The sequence below is a fragment of the Callithrix jacchus genome, chromosome 12 (assembly GCF_049354715.1).
Source record: "Callithrix jacchus isolate 240 chromosome 12, calJac240_pri, whole genome shotgun sequence".
NCBI lineage: Eukaryota > Metazoa > Chordata > Mammalia > Primates > Cebidae > Callithrix > Callithrix jacchus.
The window spans coordinates 24,404,224-24,427,047 of record NC_133513.1 but is presented as its reverse complement, the minus strand read 5'-3'; the positions used below and the strand labels follow the sequence as shown (position 1 = coordinate 24,427,047).

Below are 22,824 nucleotides of genomic sequence, written 5' to 3'. Positions count from 1 at the left end.
GCACTGGGAGATAACACTGGGCGCTGGGCGGAGGCACAGAAGAGAGGGAAAGGATGTCCCATGCCCGCAGGGAGATAGAGGACACCCAGGGCCCTGCCCCCCGGAAACAAGGGGTGGGGGCGAGGGCTCCTCACGCCCGGAAGCAGGAGGAGAGAGAGGGAACCCCAGGCCGGAGAGCACCCGAGACGCTGCCCGCCAGGGCAGGCACAGACGCCGCGCGCTCCGAGCCCGGTGGAGCAAAGGCTCCCGCGACGCTGCCCCTGGGCGTTCTGATGTGCCTAGGAGCAGGAGAGGGCAGGAGGTGCCCCGCGGCGGCCCGTCTGGGACCGCGGTGGGGACAGGGCACCCGCAGGACCGTCCCTCCCGGAATCCCCGGCAGCAGGATCCGGAGCGGGGAGTCCGGGGACGCTGGGTCCCGGGGCGCGGAGGGCGCAGAGGGCGCGGAGAGGGGGTCCCCGGCGCGGCGCTGCCCTCGGGGGCCGGGGAAGGTGCCCTGCGCGCTCGCGCTCACCAGATGAAGTCGGTGCAGTGGCTGCAGAAGGTGGGCTGCTTGAAGAAGCGGGCAGTGAATTTGTGGTTCTTGACCTCGTGCACATTCTTCTGCCGGAGGGCGCCTTTGCGGGCGAAGCGCACGGTGCTCTCCTCGCCCTCACTCGGCGGCGGCCCCGCAGCCGGGTCAGCCATCTTGCGCGCGGGGAGCCGGAGTCGGAGAGGTACCGGCCCCGGGGCCGCGGGACCGCGGGCTGCGGGCCGGGAAGCTCGGGAGGCGGCGGCCGCTGCTGCACCCGGGGCCGCGGGCGCTTCCCCTGCGCCGGCTCTGGCGGCCGCGGCGCGCGGAGCCGGAGCTGTCACTCGCCCAGCTGCTGCCGCTCGTCCAGCTGCGCTTGGCACCGCTGGCCCCAGCTGCGGGGGAGGGAGGCGGAGCCCCTGGACTGCCCCGCCCTCCTCATTTGCATCGCGCCCAGGCCCCGCCCAGAGCCGCCAGCTGCTTTACATATCGGCGCCGGGGCGGCCGCGGCCCTCGCGGAGAAGCGTGCACAGCCGCAGCGCTGCAGCGGGGGGACCGCGGCCCGGGGTCGCCGAACCCGTACCTCTCCCCTTACCCCACCCCTTCCTCGGCCTCCGGGGCTGCGTTCAGAAGATGAGTCCCTTGGGTGCCTCGGGGAGGAGAGTGGAAGGACCTACGGGGCGAAAGGGAGCGTGTGGAAGGGGTGGGGCGCAGCGAATACCACCCCGGCCTCTGCGGAGACTGGTACCCATCCACCCCCATCCATCCCATTGGTCATTCTGCACGCGTCTCCTGGAGGGATGGGCTCCCGCTGTCACTCATTCGGAAAGGCTTGTGGCCGCACACACTTACACACGCATAGACACACACGTTCTGCAGAGGTAGGGGAGGAGCGATCTTATGTTATATATCTCTAACTCCACCACAAAGAAGATTCTTGGCTTTGCTTGCCGCCTGCACGTTTGGAAGAGAACTCCCTACCTTGTGTCCATCCCCTCTGCAAAGAGTCTCCGTTTCCCCAACTGTAAAATAGGGCTAATTGTGTGGGGAGGAAGGATTTCAGTCGATCAGTATTTCTCCAAATTTCATTCATTTCTGACTCCTCTTCACAAATTCTGATCATATTTGTGCACCAACTGGAGGGAAAAGAGCCTATCTCTTTTTATCTGTTTGAGTTTGAATAGCAAGAAATAGCTATACTATTAAAATATCTCCAGGTGCCGTCATCTGTCCAAAGCATCTTCGACTGAAGTCATCTTTTATTTGTTAAGAGAGGAAATTAACAAATGTTAGAGGGGGGTTAAAGACATTAATATCCAACCGGGACTCTCTCCTTGATGGGATCTGAAGCTAACTGAAAGGGAATAATTGTCTGCATGCGTAATTCAGTGTTATTTAGCACCGTGTTCATGCATGAGGCCTAAACACACCCACTGCCACCATGTCCCCCACTCTGGGAACACAGAGCTTCGTTAGACCGTGAGCTGCTTCACCAGACCTAGACTCTGTGAGAGCAAGGGGCTGTTCACCATCATATTGCCCAGCACCAAGCTCAGTGCCTGACACCTCCTAAGAGCCCAATAAATATTAGTTGATTGAGTGCATGGATGAACAAGTGAATGAATGAAGACTTAAAGGACAGCACTCCTTACTCCCGCTTATACCCAGGAGGCGTTTAATAATAAATATCGAGTGATTGACGGGCGTCAGATACTTGTGCTGTCTTATTTAGCCCTGCAACAACCCTATGTAGGTCTAGTAACATTCATTATGGATAAGGATAGGGAGGTTCAGAGTGGTTAAGACCCACCCACGGTCACACCGTTGCTGAATGGTGATTGGGCTGGCCTGACTACAAAGCATCCTGGTGACAAAGGGGTGAACCTGAGTAGTGGTGGATGAAGGAGGGCGGGCTGGAGTTGCAAGAGCTCAGGTCCCACTATGACAATTTTGCCTGGAAGCTGCTGAGTGGTAAGTCATTATTAGGTAGCATGTTGAGAGTAAGGGCGGCAATCATAGAATGTCCCTCTCCTACATAGTAATTCAAAGGTAAGGAGGAAAAAATAGCATTCACTTTTAAGGTTGACATGTTTGGAAAACTGGATGTGCCTGTCTATTATTAGTCCTTTAAGAGGCCCCACCACCTCCCAGGGAGGCTTGGGAAAACATCCCAGGAGACATTGCTGCTGAAGTAGATTTCCTTTGAACTGATGAGCTGGAAGCTCACAGCCCACATCCTGCCTTTTGAATGAAGTGCCCTGAATGACTTTGGTCTCTAACAACAAACAGTACCTCATGGCGCCAGGGCCTGGAGATGCAAGGGCTGTAGATGGAGAAGAGCCACTTGGTTCCTGAAGATGTTGCACCAACTGAGGATGAGAAATGTGGTTCCCATAGGACCCAGATTCCTGTAGGTCAGGGGTCTCAAACTGGTGGCTCTAGATACTCTATTTTTTTTTTAAGCTAACCCAGTATTTTTTTTCTTTTTTTATTTTTTTAGTTCACATGTCATAGAATTTTACCTAAATATCCAGATTCTGACTTCTCTAGGAAAAAAAAGCTATAATTAAATGGAGCCTGCATTCCTGCACTCATTCATACATTTGGTCTTTCAATCAACAAAGGCTTACTGAGCACCTACTATGTGCTGTTCCAGATACTGTTAAGTAAACCAAAGGTCCCTGTCCTCATGGAGCTTATAGTCTAATGGGGAAGGGGGAGTAATAACCTAACCAACTAACAAATCCATACCAGGTGGTGAGAATAGAATGTTTCTAAAGAAAAATAAAGCATTATTATAAAGACCATAGGGAAAACCTTTATAATATGGGGACATCTGAGCAAGGCCTGAATAAAGTAAGAGGGTGAGCCAGGCGACTATCAAGAGGTTCCAGACAGAGAAAACAGCAAATGCAAAGAGCCTGGGGGAGGATCATAATACCTGTGCTGGAGAAACAGCGAGAAGGCATCAGTGGTTGGATGAACAGAGAGGGGAGAGGACTTATGAGATGAGGTCAAGGAGGCAGCAGGGCCCCAGAGGCTTTGTAAATGTGATAAGGAGTTTGGATTTCACTCCAGTGAATGGAAGCCATTGGAGGGTTGGAAGCTGAGGATTGGCCTGATATGACTTACAGGGTTTTCTTTTTAAAAGCTTACCCTTATGATAGCTACTACATGCAAATTCTATTGCAGGGGAGAAAGGGTGGAGGCAGAAGAGTGGTGAAGAGTTCAACTGAGTAGATCAGGCAAGAGATTAGGGCAACATGGCATGGTGCCACCTGGAGCTGCAGGACAGTGGCTCCCTGTAGATCGGGAATGTGCCCTCCATGTCACCAGAGACCCCCAGGTCCACTCTGTTCAGGAAGGAGTGAATGCTGGCCACTTGAAATATTTCAGAGGCAGTGAGCAGGCACGTTGCTCTGGCAGGGAATGGGGTCCAAGTTCTCATCATTACAGACCTGTGGCTGCCATAAAAATTCTAACAAAAAAAGGCCAGGCACAGTGGCTCTCACCTGTAATCTCAGCACTTTGGGAGACCAAGGTAGGCAGATAAGGAGGTCAGAAGATCGAGATCATCCTGGCTAACACGGTGAAACCCCGTCTCTACTACAAATACAAAAAATTAGTTGGGCATGGTGGTGCACGCCTGTAGTCCCAGCTACTCAGGAGGCTGAGGCAGGAGAATCACTTGAACCCAGGAGGTAGAGGTTGCAGTGAGCCAAGATCCTGCCACTGCACTCCAGCCTGGGTTACAGAGCATGACTCCATCTCAAAAAATATATATGTGTGTGTATGTGTGTGTGTGTATTATATATGTGTGTGTGTGTATTATATATATGTGTGTGTGTGTGTGTGTGTGTGTATATATATATATATATATATATACACACAAAAATTAGCCAGGCATGGTGGCAGGTACCTGTAATCCCAGCTATTTGGGAGGCTGATGCAGGAGAATCACTTGAACCCAGGAGGCAGAGGTTGCAGTGGGCTGAGACTGCGCCATTGCACTCCAACCTGGGCAACAAGAGGGAAACTCCACATATATATATAATACACACACACACACACACATATATATATATGCACATATATATACACACACATATATAATACAAGCACATATATATATGCACATATATACACACACATATATAATACACACACATATATATGCACATATATACACAAACATAAATACACACATATGTAATACACACATATATGCACACACATATATATATACACACACATACACACACACATATATATATACACACACACATACATATATCAAAACAGAGTGACTAGCAATACAAAAATTTATTTTTTCATAATTCTGGAGTCCAGAAACTATAAGTCAAAGTGTCAGCAGGGCCACATTCCCTCTGGAGGCTTCAGAGGGGAGCGCTTCCTTGCCTCGTGTGGCTTCTAGAGGCTGTCAGCATTCCTTGGCTTCCCTGGCTTGTGGCCACATCACTCCATTCTGCTCTGTCTTTACATTACCCTCTCTTCTATGTGCCTGTCTTCACCTCTTCTGTTTGTCTGATATCCCCTGTATACCTCTTTTTTTTATTTTTGTTTTTCAAGATGGAGTTTCTCTCTTGTTGCCCAGGCTGGAGTGCAATAGCACAGTCTCAGCCCACTGCAACCTCTGCCCCCTGGGTTCAAGTGATTCTCCTGCATCAGCCTCCCAAATAGCTGGGATTACAGGCACCTGCCACCACGCCTGGCTAATTTTTGTATTTTTAATAGAGACAGGGTTTCACCCTTTTAGCCAGGCTGGCCTCAAACTTCTGACCTCAGGAGATCCACCCGCCTCAGCCTCCCAAAGTGCTGGGATTACAGGCATGAGCCTTTGTGCCCAGCCTAACCCCCCTATTCTAAGGTTGCACTCTTCAACACGGTTGTCACAGTAGCCACATGTGGCTGCTGAGCATTTGAATGTGGCTAGTCTCAATTGATATATGATTTCAAGCATAAAAATATACACTAAATTTCAGGCATCCAGCATGAAAAATAATGTAAAATACCTCATAAATAATTTTTATTAGCCTAGTGTGGTGGTGCACACCTGTAGTCCTATATACTTGGGAGGCTGAGGCAGGAGGATTGCTTGAGCCTAGGAGATTGAGGCTGCAGTGATCCATGATCACACCATTGTACTCCAGCTTGGGCAACAGAGAAAAACCCTATCTCCAAATAACTGTAATAATTATTATTATATTTATCCTTATTGCATATGGAAATTATAATATTTCTGATATATTGAGATAATCAAATTTCTGTCTCAAATTAATTTCACCTTCTCTGTTTGTTTGTATTTTTTGTAATGTGCCTGCTGGAAAATGTAAAATGATTTACATGGTTTGCATTACATGTATTTAGGCAGCTCTGTTCTAAAGAATAGATTTTAAATTATATCAAGTAAATTAATAAAAAGCAAATGGATACTATAAATAAAAGTTCATCTCTATTCCATGTGGCATCAGCAGTGGTGCTTGACGGGAGGCTGAAGTGTCCACTTTGAAGATTATCATTCATGTGGCTAATAAGTTGGTGTGGGCTGTCAGTTGAAAGCTCACCCGGGGCTTTGGCCAGTGGGGGCAGTTCCTCTTCATATGGGCCTCTCCACTGGCTGCTTGGAATTCTTCATAGCATGGTAGCTGAATCCCAAGAGTGAGAGTTCCAAAAGACGGGAAGTGGAGGATGAGAGTTTCTTAAGGTCTGACCCACAAATTGGCACAGTGTCATTTCTGATGTATGCCATTAATCAAGCAGACAGAGAGCCCATATTCAAGGAGAGACCCAATTTCTCAGTGAAAAGAATATCAAAGAATTTGAGGGCCATGTGAGGAACTCAAATAACTGTTGAATTAATAAAATGTCACAATTCCTATCTGACATATGAGGAAACAGAGGCTTGAAAAAGTTAGGGAACTCTCAAGTTCACTCTAGAACTGCTACTAATTGTAACTAAAAACCAGTGTTAAGAAACAAGAAGGGGGTATGTGTGGTAGAGGTTCATGCCTCCACTTTAGGAAGCTAAGGTGGAAAGACTACTCGAGTCTAGGAGTTTGAGACCCGTTGAGGCAATATTGGGAGACCCCCATCTTTATAAAAACTTTTTAATTAGCCAGGCAGGTGGTCCACACCTGTGGTCCCAGCTACTCAGAAGGCTGAGGCAGGAGGATCATTTGAGCCTGAGAGTTGGGGTTTGCAGTGAGCCATGATTGTACCACCACACTCCAGTTTGGATGAAAGAGTGAGTCCCAGAGAATGATCAGATGGTGAGCCTACTAGACAATGGCTTTAAAGCAACTATCTTGAAGCTGCTGAAAGAACTAAAGGAAGACATGGAGAAAGAAAGGAAAACAATGCATAAATGCATAAACATAATGGAAATGTCAATAAAGAAATTCAAAACCCAAAAAGAAATCAAAAAGAAATTCTAGAGATGAAAATACAATAAATGAAATGAAAAATTCACTAAATGGATTCAAAGGCAGATTTAAAGAAGCAGAAAAAAGAATCCACAGATTTAAATATAGGACAATTGAAATTACTGAGGCTGAAGAACAAAAGAAAAATGATTGAAAAAAGTGAACAAAGCCTGAAACACTTGTGGGACACCATCAAGCAAACCAACAACGTACAATGGGAGTCTCAGAAGGAGAAGAGGAAGAGAAAGGGGAATTATCTGAGAGCTTACTTAAAGAAATGATGGCCAGAAACTCCCAAGTTTGATAAAAGACATGAATATAAACATCCAAGAAGCTCAACAAACTTCTAATAGGATTAACTCAAAAAGACTCACACCAAGACATTAAAATCAGACTATCTGAAGCCGAAGACAAAAAGAGAATCTTGAAAGCTGTGAGAGAGAAATGACTCATCACATACAAGGCATCCTCAATAAGATTATCTGCAGATTTCTTATCAAAACTTTGGAGGTTAAAAGATAGTGGGCTGATACATTCAAAATGCTAAATGAAAAAAAAAATCAACCCAAATCCTATAACTGTCAAAACTGGCCTTCAAAAGTGAAAGAAATTAAGACATCCCCACAAAAACAAAAGCTGAGTTTGTCACCACTAGAAGAAAGAGTTTGTCACCATGCAAGAAATACTAAAGGAAGTCCAGCAGGTTGAAATAAAAGTGCACTGGACAGTGTCTTGAAGCAATATGAAGAAATAATTATCTCAGTAGAAGTAACTACATGGGCAATTATAAAAACAAATATCATAAAATCCACTTTCAGTTTTGTACATGATTTAAGAGACTAATGCATTATTTAAAATTACTAGTTTATGTTTTTGGGTACACAGTGTATAAAGATGTAATTTTATAACATAGATAACTGAAAGGGATGGGGACAGAGGTATACAGAGGCAGACATATTGTATGTTATTAAAGTTAAGTTGGTATAAATTCAAATTAGAATATTTTAACTTTAGGATGTTAAGTGTAATACCCATGGTAACAACAAAGAAAATAATTATAAAATATAAACAAAAGGAAATGAGAAGGAAATTAAAACATTTCACTGCAAAAAAAAATCAGCTAACCACAAAATAAGATAGCAATGCAGGAAACAAAGAACAAGAAAAGCTGTAAGGTATTTAGAAAACAAATGGCAAAATGTGAAAAGTAAGTCCCTCCTTCTCAGTAAGAAGTTTAAATGTAAATGGATTAAACTCTCAAGTCAAAAGTCAGAGATTGGCAGAATGGATTTTCAAAAATGTGATCTAACTGTATGCTGTCTGCAACAAGAGAAGTCACTTTAGGCAGGGTGCCTAAAGTGCTCACACCTGTAATCCCAGCACTTTGGGAGGCCGAGGCAGGCAGATCACCTAAGGTCAGGAGTTCAAGACCAGGCTGGCCAATGTGGTGAAATCTCGTTTTACTAAAAACACAAAAAATCAGCCAGGCATGGTGGTGGGCTCCTGTAATCCCACTTGCTAGGGAATCTGATGCAGGAAAATCACCTGAGCCTGGGAGATGAACTTTTCAGTGAGCCGAGATCCAGCCACTGCACTTCAGTCTGGGCGGCAAAGCAAGACTCCATCTCAAAAAGAGAGAGAGAGAGAGAGAGAGAGAGAGAGAGAGAGAACCTACTTTAGATCCAAGGACACAAATCGGTTGAAAGCAAAAAATGTGAAACCAGGGTCTGAAAGAGATATTTTTACCCATGTTGACAGCAGCATTATTCACAGTAGCTAAAACATGAACAGATGAGCAAAATGTAGCATATATATGCAATGAAATATTATTCAGCCTTAAAAAGAATTCTGACACATGCTACAACATGTATGAGCCTTGAGAACATTATGCTGAGTGAAATGAGTCAGACATAAAAAGACAAATACTGTATGATTCCACTTATATGATATTGTTTGAATGTGCTTCCCCCCAGATTTCATGTGTTGGAAACTTAATTCCCAGTGTGGTAGTGTTAAAAGGGGCAGCTCTTATGTGATGATTGGATCATGATGTGGTCTCCCCTCATGCATGAATGAATGGGTCAATAAATTAATGTATTATAATGGGAGGGGAACTGGTGGCTTTATAAGAAGAGGAAGAGACATCTGAATAAGTACATTAGTATGGTCAGCCCCCTCACCATATAATTCCCTGAGCTACCTCTGCACTCTTCCAAGTCCTCACCAGCAAGAAGGCTCTCACCAGATGGGGCCCTTCAACGTTAGACTTCTCAGCCTTCGTAATAAATTCCTTTTCTTTATATTACCCAGGTTCAGGTATTCTGTTATAAGCAATAGAAAATGGACTAATACAAATGAGGTACCTAGAGTCGTCAAAATCATAGAGACAGAAAATAGAATAGTGATTGCTGGGGGCTGGCGGCAGGGAGAAATGGAGGATTCTTATTTAATGGGTATATTTCAGCTTTGCAGGATGAAGAGTTCTGGAGATCGATGGTGGTGATGGTGGCATATTAACATGAACGCATTTAACAATGCTGGACTACCCTTAAAAATAGCTAAGATGGGTCAGGTGTGGTGGCTCATGCCTATAATCCCAGCACTTTGGGAGGCCAAGGCAGGTGGATCACTTAAGGTCAGGAGTTTTCAACCAGCCTGGCCAATATGGTGAAACTTTGTCTCTACTAAAAATACAAAAATTAGCTGGGTATGGTGGCTTATGCATCTGTAATCCCAGCTACTCAGGAGACTGAGGCAGGAGAATCATTTGAATCCTGGAGGTGGAGGTTACAATGAGCCAAGATTGAGCCTCAGCAATCCAGTGGCCCAAGATGGAGTCACTCATCCAGTCTCAGCTCACTGCAACCTCCACCTCCAGGGTTCAAGCAATCCTCATGCCTCAGCTTCCTGAGTAGCTGGAATTACAGGTGCTCGCCACAATACCTGGCTAATTTTTTGTATTTTTAGTAGAGACAGAGTCTCACCATGTTGGCCCGCTGGTCTCAAACTCCTGACCTCAGGCGATATACCTGCCTCAGCCTCCCAAAGTGCTGGGATTACAGGAGTGAGCCACCATGCCTGGCAGGTGGCTAACCTCTTTAAAACACTTTTTTTTGTTGTAGTATAACATTTATGCAATAAGCTGTACTGATTGTATGTAACAGACTATGTTTTTTATATGTGTATACCCATGCAAATAAACATACCACCAGATCAACATGCAGAAAAGTTCTAATTTCCCAGAAACTCTCCTGTACCTTTTCCCAGGAAATACTACCTCAGAAGGGAGCCTCTGTCTGACTTTCATCATCGTGGATTAGGTTTTGCTGTTGTTAGAATCTTTTAAATCGTGGTATAAATATATAACGTAACATTTACCATCGTGGCCTTTTTCAGTTTGCAGTTCAGTGGTGTTATGTACATTCACGTTGTGCCATCAATCTCCAGAACCCTTTTCATCTTACAAAACTGAAACTCTGTACCCATTAAACAACTCTCCATTTCCTCTGCCCCAGGCTCCTGGCAACCACCGTTTTACTTTCTGTCTCTGTGAATTTGACTACTCCAGGTACCTCATACAAGTAGAATCATACATTGTTTGTCTTGCTGTGACTTCACTTCCCATGATGTGTCAGCATTTCCTTCCTTTTTAAGGTTGAGATTGCAGATTCATTTTGCCTGTTCTTGAAATTCATATAAATGGAATCATACAGTTTCTGGGTTCTTTCACTCTACATTAATGACAGTAAGATTCATCCATGTTTTTGTGTATATAAGCGTTGATTCTTTTGTATTGCTGTGCATGAATATATCACAATGTACTTATCCATTAAATATTGATAGTCATTTCTTTCCAGTTTGGGACTAATTTGGAAAACTCTACCATAAACATCCTTATACACATCTTTTTGTGGACATACATGCCTGTTTCTCTTAGGTATACACCCAGAAGTAGAACTGCTAATCTTTAGACTGACTTGGAACAGTGGATGTGTGATGCCACGTGGCCCTGTATCTATCCCATTCCCTTAGCTAAGTTCCCCTTCAGAAAGGAGGTTTTGTCTTCCTTTGAAGAGCCTCTAGTACCTAGGTGGGTTCTCAGAGCACAGCAACAAGCAGGAACTTGAACAGGAAGTAATTGTGGGTAAAATGCTGGGTAATAATAACACAGCACAATTAAACCCAGTATTCAGGTCAGGGAAAGTTCTTGTTTGGTTTACTAAATTCTAGAAAGGGAAACTGAAATAACGAAGGCATGAGGGGACAAACAAAGAGGTCAGATATCCAGACTGAAGTATCATTCCCATCATACTTCAGTCTGGTCCTCCCAGCAGAAATAGTAGAGTAATGGGGCTCAGACTCAAGGGCAAACTTGCCATTCTCAACTTCCAGCTCCGTAACCCTCTTCATTCAAGGAGGCAGGGGAGGAAAGTCAGAGATCTGCTCATTAAGTATTAGAGAGGTGTTAAAAACCTATTAGCAACGATCTGACACTTTCTCCTTGATGGTTTTAGGATAATTGAAAGCAAGTTAAATAAGGAAGGACTCTCATTGTGAGATTCAGTGGGACTCGATGCCATGTTTAAGTAATACTGAAAGTCATTGCAGGTACCCAATTTGGGGAAGGAGGATGCCAAGGGGTGACTGAGTCCAAATAGGGAATGCTTTCTCTTTATCTTTCCTCCCATGATGCTGTCTGGAAAGGACATGCATTTGCCTATGCAAATGCTTTCTGCATAGACAGCCTGAATTGAGGAGGCTAGACAGCTCTGCCTACCCGTCCCCACATGGCATTCCTCAGCAGGGCCAGGACTAGAGTAAGGAGAGCAAGGTGCTTGCCCTGAGTGCAAAATTAAAGGGATGCCAAGAAATCAGTAAGCAAGGCCAGGCGTGGTTGCTCATGCCTGTAATCCCAGTACTTTGGGAGGCCAAGGCGGGCAGATCACTTGAGGTCAGGGGGTCAAGACCAGCCTGGCCAACATGGTGAAACTCTGTCTCTACTAAAAATACAAACATTAGCTGGGTGTAATGGCGTGTGCCTGTTGTCACAGCTACTCGGGAGGCTGAGGCAAGGGAATCACTTGAACCCAGGAGGTGGAGGTTGCAGTGATCTGAGATCACGCTACTGTACTCCAGCCTGGATGACAGAGACTTCATCTCAAAAAGGAAAAAAGTTAGTAAGCAAGATAAATAACATTTAATGCAATATTTTTTAAAATCAAAACTAATGTAAAAAAATCCATGATGAGGGAAATCCCAACTTTTAAAATAAATATAGGTTGTGATGGGTAGAATTAGGGTGAGGTCAAGCCACGTAAGTGTGGAGTAGCTCCACCGAGAAGTTAAGATTAAATGAGCTAATGGATGTAACATGCTGAGAACAGCCCTCAATATGTTATAATTATTACCGTTACTGTTACTACTACTGCTGCTGCTACTATTACTACTACTATTTTTGCTGTAGGAAAAAGATAGTTGTTTTATTACCAGGTGGAGTCAGGGTCAGCCGTTCCTGACCTTGCCTCTAAGAAGTTTCTCCTGATTCCTAGAGTTTAAATTAGGTCTTCCTTCCCTGTGATCCTCTGGCATCCTAAACTGGCCTGCACTTACACAGCGTTGTGTTGTGTGTTTACTTAGCCATTGTCTTCATCAGCTCAGGCGACCAGAACAAAATATCATAGATTAGATGGCTTGAACAAGAGACATTTATTTCTCACAGTTCTGGAGGCTGGGAAGTCCAATTTCAAGGTACCACCAGATCCAGAGTCTGATGAGGGCTCCCTTCCCCTCCTGCAGACAGCATCCCTCTCAGTTTATCTTCACAAGATGCAAAAAGAGAATTCTGGTCTCTTCCTCTTCTTAGAATGATGTTAATCCCATCAGGAGGACCACAGTCTCATGACCTCCTCTAAACCTAATTCTCTCTCAAGAACCTCATCTCCAAACACCATCACACAGGCCTTAGGGCTTCAACATATGAATTTGGGGAAAACGCAAATACTCAGCCCATCACACTAATCTTCCTGGATAGCTTAGGACCTCTGTGAAGGCAGAGATAGCCTTATTTTGCTTACTAATTTATCCTCCTCTGGGCCAAATGCAGTGCCTCACACATAATAGCTACTGGAACTATATTTACTCTCTTTGATGAGTGTGAATCAGTGTCCACACATCTCTTCTCACTCCTTCTTCAATGGGATGCACTAAATTGTTTGGTGGGAGATGTTGAGTGGCAACTGTTTACATACTTGTCAACTCTCCTATTTAGTCTGAAGTCATATAATAATACAATTATTACTATTATTTCTTTTAGTGCTAACATTCATTGAGGACTTCATATGTGCTAAGAATTGTACTAACCTTTTTCTATGTATCAACTCATTTATTTCCCAGGGTAATCATACAGGTAGGTTATATCATTATCCTCTTTTACAGATGAAGAAACTGAGGCACAGAGGAGTCAGGTGTGTGCCCAAGGTCACTCAGTTAGTTACCAGTGTAGAACAGCTGTGTGCCATCCACCCCACTCTGACTCCTGAATCTATGCTCTTGAGTATTGAATGAGTCTGGGCTCCCAGGCTAACAGAACCCTGCCACCCACATCTGTGAAAAGATGCCAGCTCTATTACCCCTCCACCCCCAGGCAATCTTTACTTACTCCCTCTTATAACAAGAGATTGCTAACGGGGAGAACAGATGAGAAGGAGAAAATAGGTTTTGTCATTTCTCTAAGAGGCCACCTGATCCCTGCAGGTTAAAAAGAAATCTTTACTATAACATCTCTCTCTGTCCTGGAATTCTTTTCTGTGCTTGGCTGATCAGCTTAATCTTGAACTGGCCAAGCAGAATGCCCATCCATAATTCTGCTTCCGGAGTTAGTGTGACCTGGAGAGGAGAGGTTTCAGTAAGCAACCACACCACCAAATGCAGAAAGCACAAACTACTCAGTTAAAGGGATACTTATTTCTCTGCTTCTGGATTTTCGTTGGTACATTCCAGGTTTGGGTGTTTTTCAAAATAAATGTCAAGATCTAAACATAGTATTTTTCTACCACTGCCCTGGCTGTTCTTTTCTTCTTTTCTTTTTGTATTATAGGGTCTCACTCTGTCACCCAGGCTAAAGTGTGGTTATGGCTCACTGCAGCCTCAACCTCCTGGGCTCCAGTGATCCTCCCACGTCAGCCTCCAGAATAGATGGGACTACAGGCACAAACCACTATACAGTGGCTCATTTTTTTCTATTTTTTGTAGAAACACGTTCTCATTTCATTGACCAAGCTGGTCACAAACTCCTAGGCTCAAGCCATCCTCCCACCTCAGCCTTCCAAAGTTCTGGGATTGCAAGTGTGAGCCACCATGCCTGGCCCGCCCTGAATTCTTTAGACAATTAGATAGAATAGAATTACTTAATATTTTAATTGACTTTAAAATATGACTTTTTACTTGCATTCATTTTTAGAACACATAATATGTTCATTTTTTAAAAGCTAAAATACTATAAAAAGGTTTTCATTAAGAGGAGTATCTCCCATCCTAGGCTTTCCCTTCACCGCCTAGAGATAACCATGTTTATTAGTTTCTTGTTTATCTTTCCATGCTTCCTTTATTAAATTTACTTATTTAAATATTTTTAAAATCAATGCAGCATATATTCTGATATATTCTTCTCTTCCTCCCTTCTTACAGAAAAAAAGTATCTCATTATGTATAATATTCTGCACTTTGTTTTTACAGCTAACAATCTTTCTGGGGTGGGTGCAGTGGCTCACATCAGTAATCCCAACACTTTGGGAGGCTGAGGTGGGAGGATTGCTTAAGCTCAGGAGTTCAAGACTAGCCGTGGCAACGTAGTGAGACCCCATCATTATGAAAAAAATTTTTAAATTAGCTGGATGTGGTGGCATACACCTATAGTCCTGGCTACTCAGGAGGCTGAGGTGGGAGAATCAGTTGAGCCCGGGAGTTAGAGGCTGCAGTGAGCTGTGATTGCACCACTGCACTCCAGCCTGGGCAATAGGTCAGCCTGGGCAACAAAGCAAATAAAATAAAGAAAAGAAAAACAAAAAGCTCACAAGCTTTCTGAAGTTTTTTCTATATCAGAACATAAAGAACTTCATTAATCATTACAACCTTATCATATTCTGTGTAACTGTTAGTTTAACCAGCCCCTCGTCAGTAAAAACTTGAGTCATCTCCAAACTTTTGCTATTTGCAAATGATGCTGCAAGGAATGACCTTGGACATACATCATCTACTCCCCACAGCAGTGCATCTGTCGGATAAATTCCCAGAACTAGGGATTCCTAGGTCAAAGGGTAAGTGCATTTTCAAGGCTGATAGATGTCCCCGGCTTGCCCTCCACAGAGGCTATGGCCTTTTGAACTCATCCCACTCATGATGACAATGTCAGTTTCCCTGCAGCCATACCCACCACACTGTCATGGTTCTCTATTTTGGCCGCTCTGATAAGTGATAAATGGTCTCTGGGTGGAATTTTAATTTTCATTAATCTTATTATGAATGAGGTTGAGCATGCCTTCATAAGAATGATGCATTAAAAACACTTTTATTGTGAGTGACAGAAGCTCATTAGGGCTAACTCAAGCAAATGGAGGGGAAATTATTCTAAGAATTAAGAGGTGTCTCATGGAGCCAAGAGCAGCAATCCAGCAAGGCCTCCAGATCTAGAAAACAAAAAATATTAATGGGATCAATCTCTCTGTCCTCTCCTCTCATCTCCTCTTGTCTTTCTCCAACTGGGAAACACCTCATTTCTGAATGTGGGAGTGTGGGCCTTGCCCCATCAGCCCCCCCACCAGTGTACCTGACACAATCTCCACCCCCTACATATGCTATCTCATAGTCTCAATTCCAAATACCCAGAGAGAGACTGTAATTGATTAATCTTTCTTCAACAGTTCATCCCTAGTCCAATTAGCCATAGTAGGAGATGGGATAAAGATGAGAATCAGAAAATACAGTTGCTGCCCCCATAATGCAATGCCAACGGGAAACCAAGGGCCCTTTCACTGACCATCCCTTCTCCCACTGTGGTTCTCCCAAAAAGACAGAAGGTTTCTACATTTTTAGCAAAGCCCCATGTGAAGGATAGTCTACTCTTCTCCATAGAAGGCCAGTGCTTTTCCAGGCTAATCATGGTCATCCCATGCCCTTTGCTAGTAATGGGTTTAGAAGTAGACCTGTGATTCAGTTCTAGCTAATGATAGGTAAGGAAACATTTCTCACAGCTAAAAATAGATACAGTGTCAAGACAGCCACTCTCCCTTGGCTGCATGTTGTTGCATCTGTGTGTGATTCTATCAATTAGCTTTCGCTACATTAAAAACTCAGTCTATCATGGTGGGGTGCCATGTCTCACGCCTGCAATCCCAGCATTTTGGGAGGCTGAGTGGGGAAGATCACCTGAGGTCAGTAGTTCAAGACCAGCCTGGCCAACATGGTGAAACCCCGTCTCTACTAAAAATACAAAAATTAGCTGGGCATGGTGGTGCACACCTCGCCTGTAATCCCAGCTACTCAGGAAACTGAGGCAGGAGAATCGCTTGAAGCCAGGAGAACTGTGGAGATTGCAGTGAGCCAAGATCATACCACTGCACTCCAGGGTGATAGGGTGAGACACTCCATCTCAAAACAACAACAGCAAACAAACAAACAAACAGCCTAGGCCAGTTGCAGTATCTCACACCTGTAATCTCAGCACTTTGGGAGGACAAGTTGGGAGGATTGTTTAAGGGCAGGTGTTCAAAACCAGCCTGAGCCACATAGCGAGATTCTGTCTCTAAAAAATAAAAATAAAAATTAGCCAGACATAGTGGCAGATGCCTGTAGTCCAGCTAATTGGGAGGCTGGGGCAGGAGGGTCGCTTGGGCACAGGAGTTTGAGGCTGTAGTAAGCTATGATTGTACCACTGCACTCAAGCTGGAGTGACAGAGCCACACCCTGTCTGGAAAAGAATATTAAAGACTCGCAAATTTCGCGACAATACAGAAGCATTTATTATTTCTCATGATGTGATAGGTTGGCCAGCTGGTTCTGATCTGAGCTAGGTCAGCTAGGACAACATGGTTTACGATGGCCTCATTCACATGTCTAACCATTCATAGCTGTTTGATCTACAAGTGATAGCTGAGGATGGCTCATCTTGACTCCATCAGGAACCTAGTCCAGGCTTCCTAACATGGTACCTCAGGCTCTCAAAGTACAGTAAGAGGGTGGGGCAGAAGTAGCAGGGAAGCATTTTCTTTTCTCTCTCTCTCTCTTTTTTAATTTTTTTTTTTTGAGACAAAGTCTTACTCTGTCCTTCAGGCTGGAGTGCAATGGTGCCATCTCAGCTCACTGCAACATCCACCTCCCAGGTTCAAGCGATTCCCCTGCCTCAGCCTCCCGAGTAGCTGGGAGACACAGGCACATGCCATTGTGCCCAGCTAATTTTTGTATTGTTAGTAGAGAAGGGGTTTCACTATGTTGGCCAGGCTGGTCTCGAACTACTGACCTCAGGTGATCTGCCCACCTCAGCCTCCCAAAATGTTGGTATTACAGGCGTGAGCCCCTGAGCCCGACCAGAGCACTTTTCAAGTGTCGTCATGCATCATATTTGCTGTTGTCCCATTGACCAAAGCAAGCCACGTGGCTAAGCCATGTGATTACGTGGAGAAATAGACCACAGCTCTTTATGGGAGGAGCTAAAACGTAATGCAGCAATTTTTGCAGTCTAACACGGTGACCCCTAGAACTCTAGCTATCTTGGGACTATGAGGGGTACCAGCCTGAGGGTGGAAGAAGACAGGAAGGATTCTCTATGATGACATTGAATCACTGAATTTACTAACCCTGAAGAGGTGCTACCTTGGAAGTTCTTGTCATGGGAGATAATTAATTTTCCCTTCTATTTAAGACAATTGAATTGGTATTAATCGATGCCAATTATTTTTATATGTCAGTTGAGATGTTACAAAGGGAAGTTAGTTCCCAGATGATAAAAAGTGGTTCGCCCACTGCCAGACATCCCAAATTGGCTGAATACTTTGTTGTTTTTATTGTTGTTTGTTGTTGCTGTTAGAGACAGTCTTGCTGTCACCCAGGATGGAGTGCAGTGACATGATCTTGGCTCACTGTAACCTCCACTTCCTGAGCTCAAGCCATCCTCCCACCTCAGCCTCTTAAGTAGCCAGGACTCCAGGTCCACAACAGCATGCCCAGCTAATTCTTGTGTTTTTTTGTAGAAAAGGGGTTTCACCATGTTGCTCAGGTTGGTCTTAAACCCCTGAGCTCAAGCAATCCACCTGCCCCAGCCTCCCAAAGTGCCGGGATGACAGGCATGAGCCACTGTGCTCAGCCTGGCTGGATATGTTTTAAGTTTCTGTGAAGGAGTCCAGGTGGACTGCATGCCTGATATGAGCCAAATTGGAGGGATGGTTACCCAAAAATCATATGCAAATTTATACATCCTTAAATTATATAGAGTTCAGAAGATGAGAAACAAAGTCCAGTTCTGAGGTCCAAAATTCCAAATCTACCCACACATAGAAAAAGGGTGTAAAATGGAGAATATGTGAAACAGATGTAGGGGTAGATAATATAATTTAAGTGATGAAGCCCATCATGGCTTCTGCTGTGTAGTAGACAATACCCCGTGTTACAATCCCAAGAAACAGGAGAGAGAGAGAAAGAGAGAGAGAGAGAGAGAGAGGCACAGTAATATTAGAAAAAAAGTTTAATGCCACATCTGGCAAAGAGGGTAAGTACAGGAAGGGTTCAAAAGGGACTATAAAATGTTGTCACCAGTCACCATAGCAAGAACAGGTTCAGTGCCATGACATGAAAAGCTAACCATGAGGAATTGAAGAGTGAAATAAAGAAGAAAAAGGATGAATAATAAATATAGGATGTTATGTTATCTTGGACTCTTTTGATTATGTGCCTCATAATCCAACCTTAAACTGCTTGGTTTGAGGGTGTAGATTTAATAGCTCTTATAACTGAAACTCAAAAAGTGTCTAGCATCAGACATATTTGGATTCAGAGGTTCAGCCTCGAATCAGTAAGTGTTATCTCTGGAGAATTGGTTCTGGGATCTTCTCAGATACCAGAATCTGATGATGCTCAAAACTGTTTCATAAAATGATGTAATATTTGTATATAAACTATGAATATCCTTCTGTATACTTTGAAGTCTCTCTAGATTACTTATGATACCTAATATAATGTAAAAGATATGTAAATAGTTATTATACTGTATTTTAAAAAATGTTTTTGAGACAGGGTGTCACTCTGCCACCCAGGCTGGAGTGCGAGGTGCAATCAGAGCTCACTGCTCCACCTCTTAGGCTCAAGTGATCCTCTCCCATCAGTCTCCAGAGACTACAAGCACACACTACTATGCCTGGCTAATTTTTTTGTTTTTCTTTTGTAGAGATGGGCTCTCTCTATGTTGCCCAGGCTGGTCTTGAACTCCTGATCTCATGATCCTTCCACCTCAGCTTCCCAGCGTGCTGAGATTACAAGTGTGAGCCCCAATTCTCAGCTGTTGTTTAAGACTCTGGCCTGCACTTGATTGAATCTAAGGATGCAGAATGCTGGGATACAGAGAACCCGCCGTACGTATGGAAACCCTGTCTTTCCATTTCTTGGTTCTACTTGCCTTGTCAGAAAGTCTCCCTCCACGTGGAGCCCGGGCATGGTGGTTCATACCTGTAATCCCAGCACTGGGAGGCCAAGGTGGGTGGATCACTTGAGGTCAGAAGTTCGAGACCAGCCTGGCCAACATGGTGAAACCCTGTCTCTAGTAAAAATACAAAAATTAACCAGGCATGGTGGCATGCATCTATAATCCCAGGAGCTACCTGGGAGGCTGAGGCAGGAGAATCACTTGAGCCTGGGAGACGGAGGTTGCACTGAGCCAGGATCACATCATTGCACTCCAGCCTGGATAATAAAATGATACTCTGTCTCAAAAATAAAAAATTCTCTCTACATGGATAAGTGAAGCACAGCCTCCCCAGTGACTCTGGCAAATTCTCAGGGTGTTCCAGCCTGGGAGACATGACCACCCCTGACTTTATCACTCCTACCTAGGAGGTGGAGTGTTCTGATTGGCTGTGCCCTTGTTAGCCTTCAAGCCACAGGGATTAAACAGGATTTTTATGAAATAAGCAGAGTAATGTTTGTCTCAAAGAAGAAATGCTAAGTGAAAGGTTAAAAAGATATAATAGCTTTCTTAGACTTGACATCAAAAGCAAGGAAAATTTGATAAATTGGACCTCATGAAATTCTTTTAAATTTTTTCTTTGAAAGACCTTGTTAAGAGATGCAAAAACAAGCTGCATACTAGGAGAACATATTCACAAACCACATAGCTCACAGAGGACTAGTATCTACCATACATAAAGAACCCTCACAACTCAGCAATAAGAAAACTAACAACCCAATTGGAAAGTGAGGGGAAAAAAGGCATAAACGGACATTTCAGAGGAAAGGATATACAAATGACAAATAAAAATATGAAAATATGTTCAGCCTAGCATGGTGACTCCTGCCTATAATCCCAGCACTTCGGAAGGCTAGGGCAGGAGGATTGTCCAAGTCCAGGGTGTGGCCATGAGGAAACAGAGGAGAATGTCACTGGTTGAGAAGATCACAGAACAGCCAACCAGCATGATAGGAAAGTCATCTATAAGAACACTAAAATTTCTCAGTATGGTAATGGAAAGGGAGAGAAAAAATAAACTCCATTGGGAGCTAGTTTTCAACTAAGGTATGGTTGTATAGTTGGCTTTCTATGAAAAAGATTCTACAGTCAGGCGCGGTGGCTCGTGCCTGTAATCCCAGCACTTTGGGAGGCTGATGCGGGTGGATCACCTGAAGTCAGGATTTTGAGACCAGCCTGGCCAACTTGGCAAGACCCCCGTCTCTACTAAAATACAAAAATTAGCTGGACATGGTGGCAGGTGCCTGTAATCCTGGCTACTTGGGAGGCTGAGGCAGGAGAATTGTTTGAACCTGGGAGGCAGAGGTTGCAGTGAGCCGAGGTTATGCCATTACACTTCAGCCTGGACAAGGGAGCAAGACTCTGTCTAAAAAAAAAGGAAAGTAAAAGAGTCTACAACATTGTGGTTGTGAGTGCAGTCTTCATAGATAGATCAGACAGAGACAGACAGACAAATTGCCAGATAGATAGATAGACAGATGCACAATATAGGTTCTTCTGTTTCTGCTACCCAGACCTTTAGAACATTCCATGTTCTGGCATCAGCTATTAACCTTTAGTTTAACCTGTAGCTATTTTGCAATCTAATAAATTCATTTTTCCCCCATGGGATTAGCCAGAGTCTATTTCTGTTGTTTACAATAAAAATATCCTACATGATGGACAAATACAAATGACTTGCTGCGAAGGTGTGGGTGTGGCCATCACAGACATGCTCAGGTCCATGAATCACATTTCAAGAAGGGCTCTGACCAAACAGAGTAGCACTGGAGACTTATAATTCTTTTTGAGGGAAAAGCCTAGGTACAGAAGATGTAAGTTGCCAAAAGGTTTTTAATTCTCTGTAAGGAAGACTTTCATGCAAATATGAGATGCTCAGTAGTTTGATAGAATGAATGGAGGCAAAGGGAAAGAGACAAACTACGAAACTTTGATTTCACTGTCTTTGGTTTTTCTTAGGATGTCGACCATACCATGCATGGTAGCTCTGGGCATTTGGATCCTTTGGGAGTTAGAAGGCAGCCCCCAGGTTTGAGAGTTTCTCCATAAACTGAGATAAATCCAGCTCCTTCTAACTTCCATTGATTATTCCTCACTTCCAGAATAAATCTATTCCCTCTTCCACATGACAAGCCTTCACACATTGAAAAATAGCTCTCATATCCCTCCCTTTCTCCTAGCAGTTATTCTGCAAGCAAATCCCCTTATTTCTTTGTATAATATGGTAACAAGTCCTGAAAAATCTTTGCTGACTTTTTGATTTCATTTGCTTCAGTTTTTCATTGCCTTTATTATAGTGTCCAGAACTGAGACCCAGCGTTCCAGCTATAGTCAGATCCATGAAGAATGAAGAACTTTCGCCTCCTTTGTTTTCAATGCTATACTCCTAGTAATGCGTCCTAACTCTGTCACATGCATGGCTGATCCTGTCCGCCCAGCTGTTTCTATCCTCTCCACAAGTGTCTTACCAGGTCCCAGTGGCCTCAGCCTCGTCCTGATTTCTCCCTACCCCGTTTGAAATCTTTCCTGCCTTCTTAAACCAGTTCAGGGAGCAACAGAAGTGACTCAGGAACATTGAAATAGTCGAGGAGGCTGGGTGCAGTGGCTCATGCCTGTAATACCAGCACTTTGGGAGGCTGAGACAAAAGGATCCCTTCAGTTTGAGTCCAGCCTGGGCAACAGAGTGAAACCCTGTCTAAAAAAAGTAATCAGGTGTGCTGTGCATCTGCAGTCCCAACTACTCAGGAGGCTGAGGTGGGAGGATCGTTTGAGCCCAGGAGGTCAAGGCTGCAGTGAGCTGTGATTGCACCACCGCACTCCAGCCTGGATCACAGAGTGAGACCCTGTCTCAAAAATAAAAAATAAAAAACAGTCATGGAAAAAACTAAAACTTTGGTGGAATTCTTTACACCTGTTGTCTTAGCCTAGGTTCTTCCAAAGAGGAGAGCTTGAGATAAGGGCTTGGAGGCAACCAGTTTAATCTGCAAAGTGATTCCAGGAAAGCAGAGGCCAGAGAAGCATGAAACCGAGGAGTGATCACGGATCCAAGGATACGTTACTGAGCTGGTTACCACCGTGGGTAGCTGGGGCTCAGTCCTGCTGAGGTCCTGAGAGGAACTATGGTGAGTGCTCTCCAAACAGGAGGC

The 22,824-nt window shown here is 44.2% G+C and overlaps 1 protein-coding gene across 2 annotated transcripts in view; it reads right to left on the bottom strand.

Moving 5' to 3' along the window:
- PRKCB (protein kinase C beta) overlaps positions 1-876 on the bottom strand; it is a 389,607-nt gene extending 388,731 nt beyond the window's left edge. For both annotated transcript variants that reach the window (XM_002756001.6, XM_035267200.3), the window contains exon 1: positions 512-876. In XM_002756001.6, the coding sequence (XP_002756047.1) occupies positions 512-684 (173 nt within the window). In that variant the 5' untranslated portion in view covers positions 685-876. The remainder of the gene's footprint in view (positions 1-511) is intronic.
- Between the last annotated feature and the right edge of the window lie 21,948 nt (positions 877-22,824).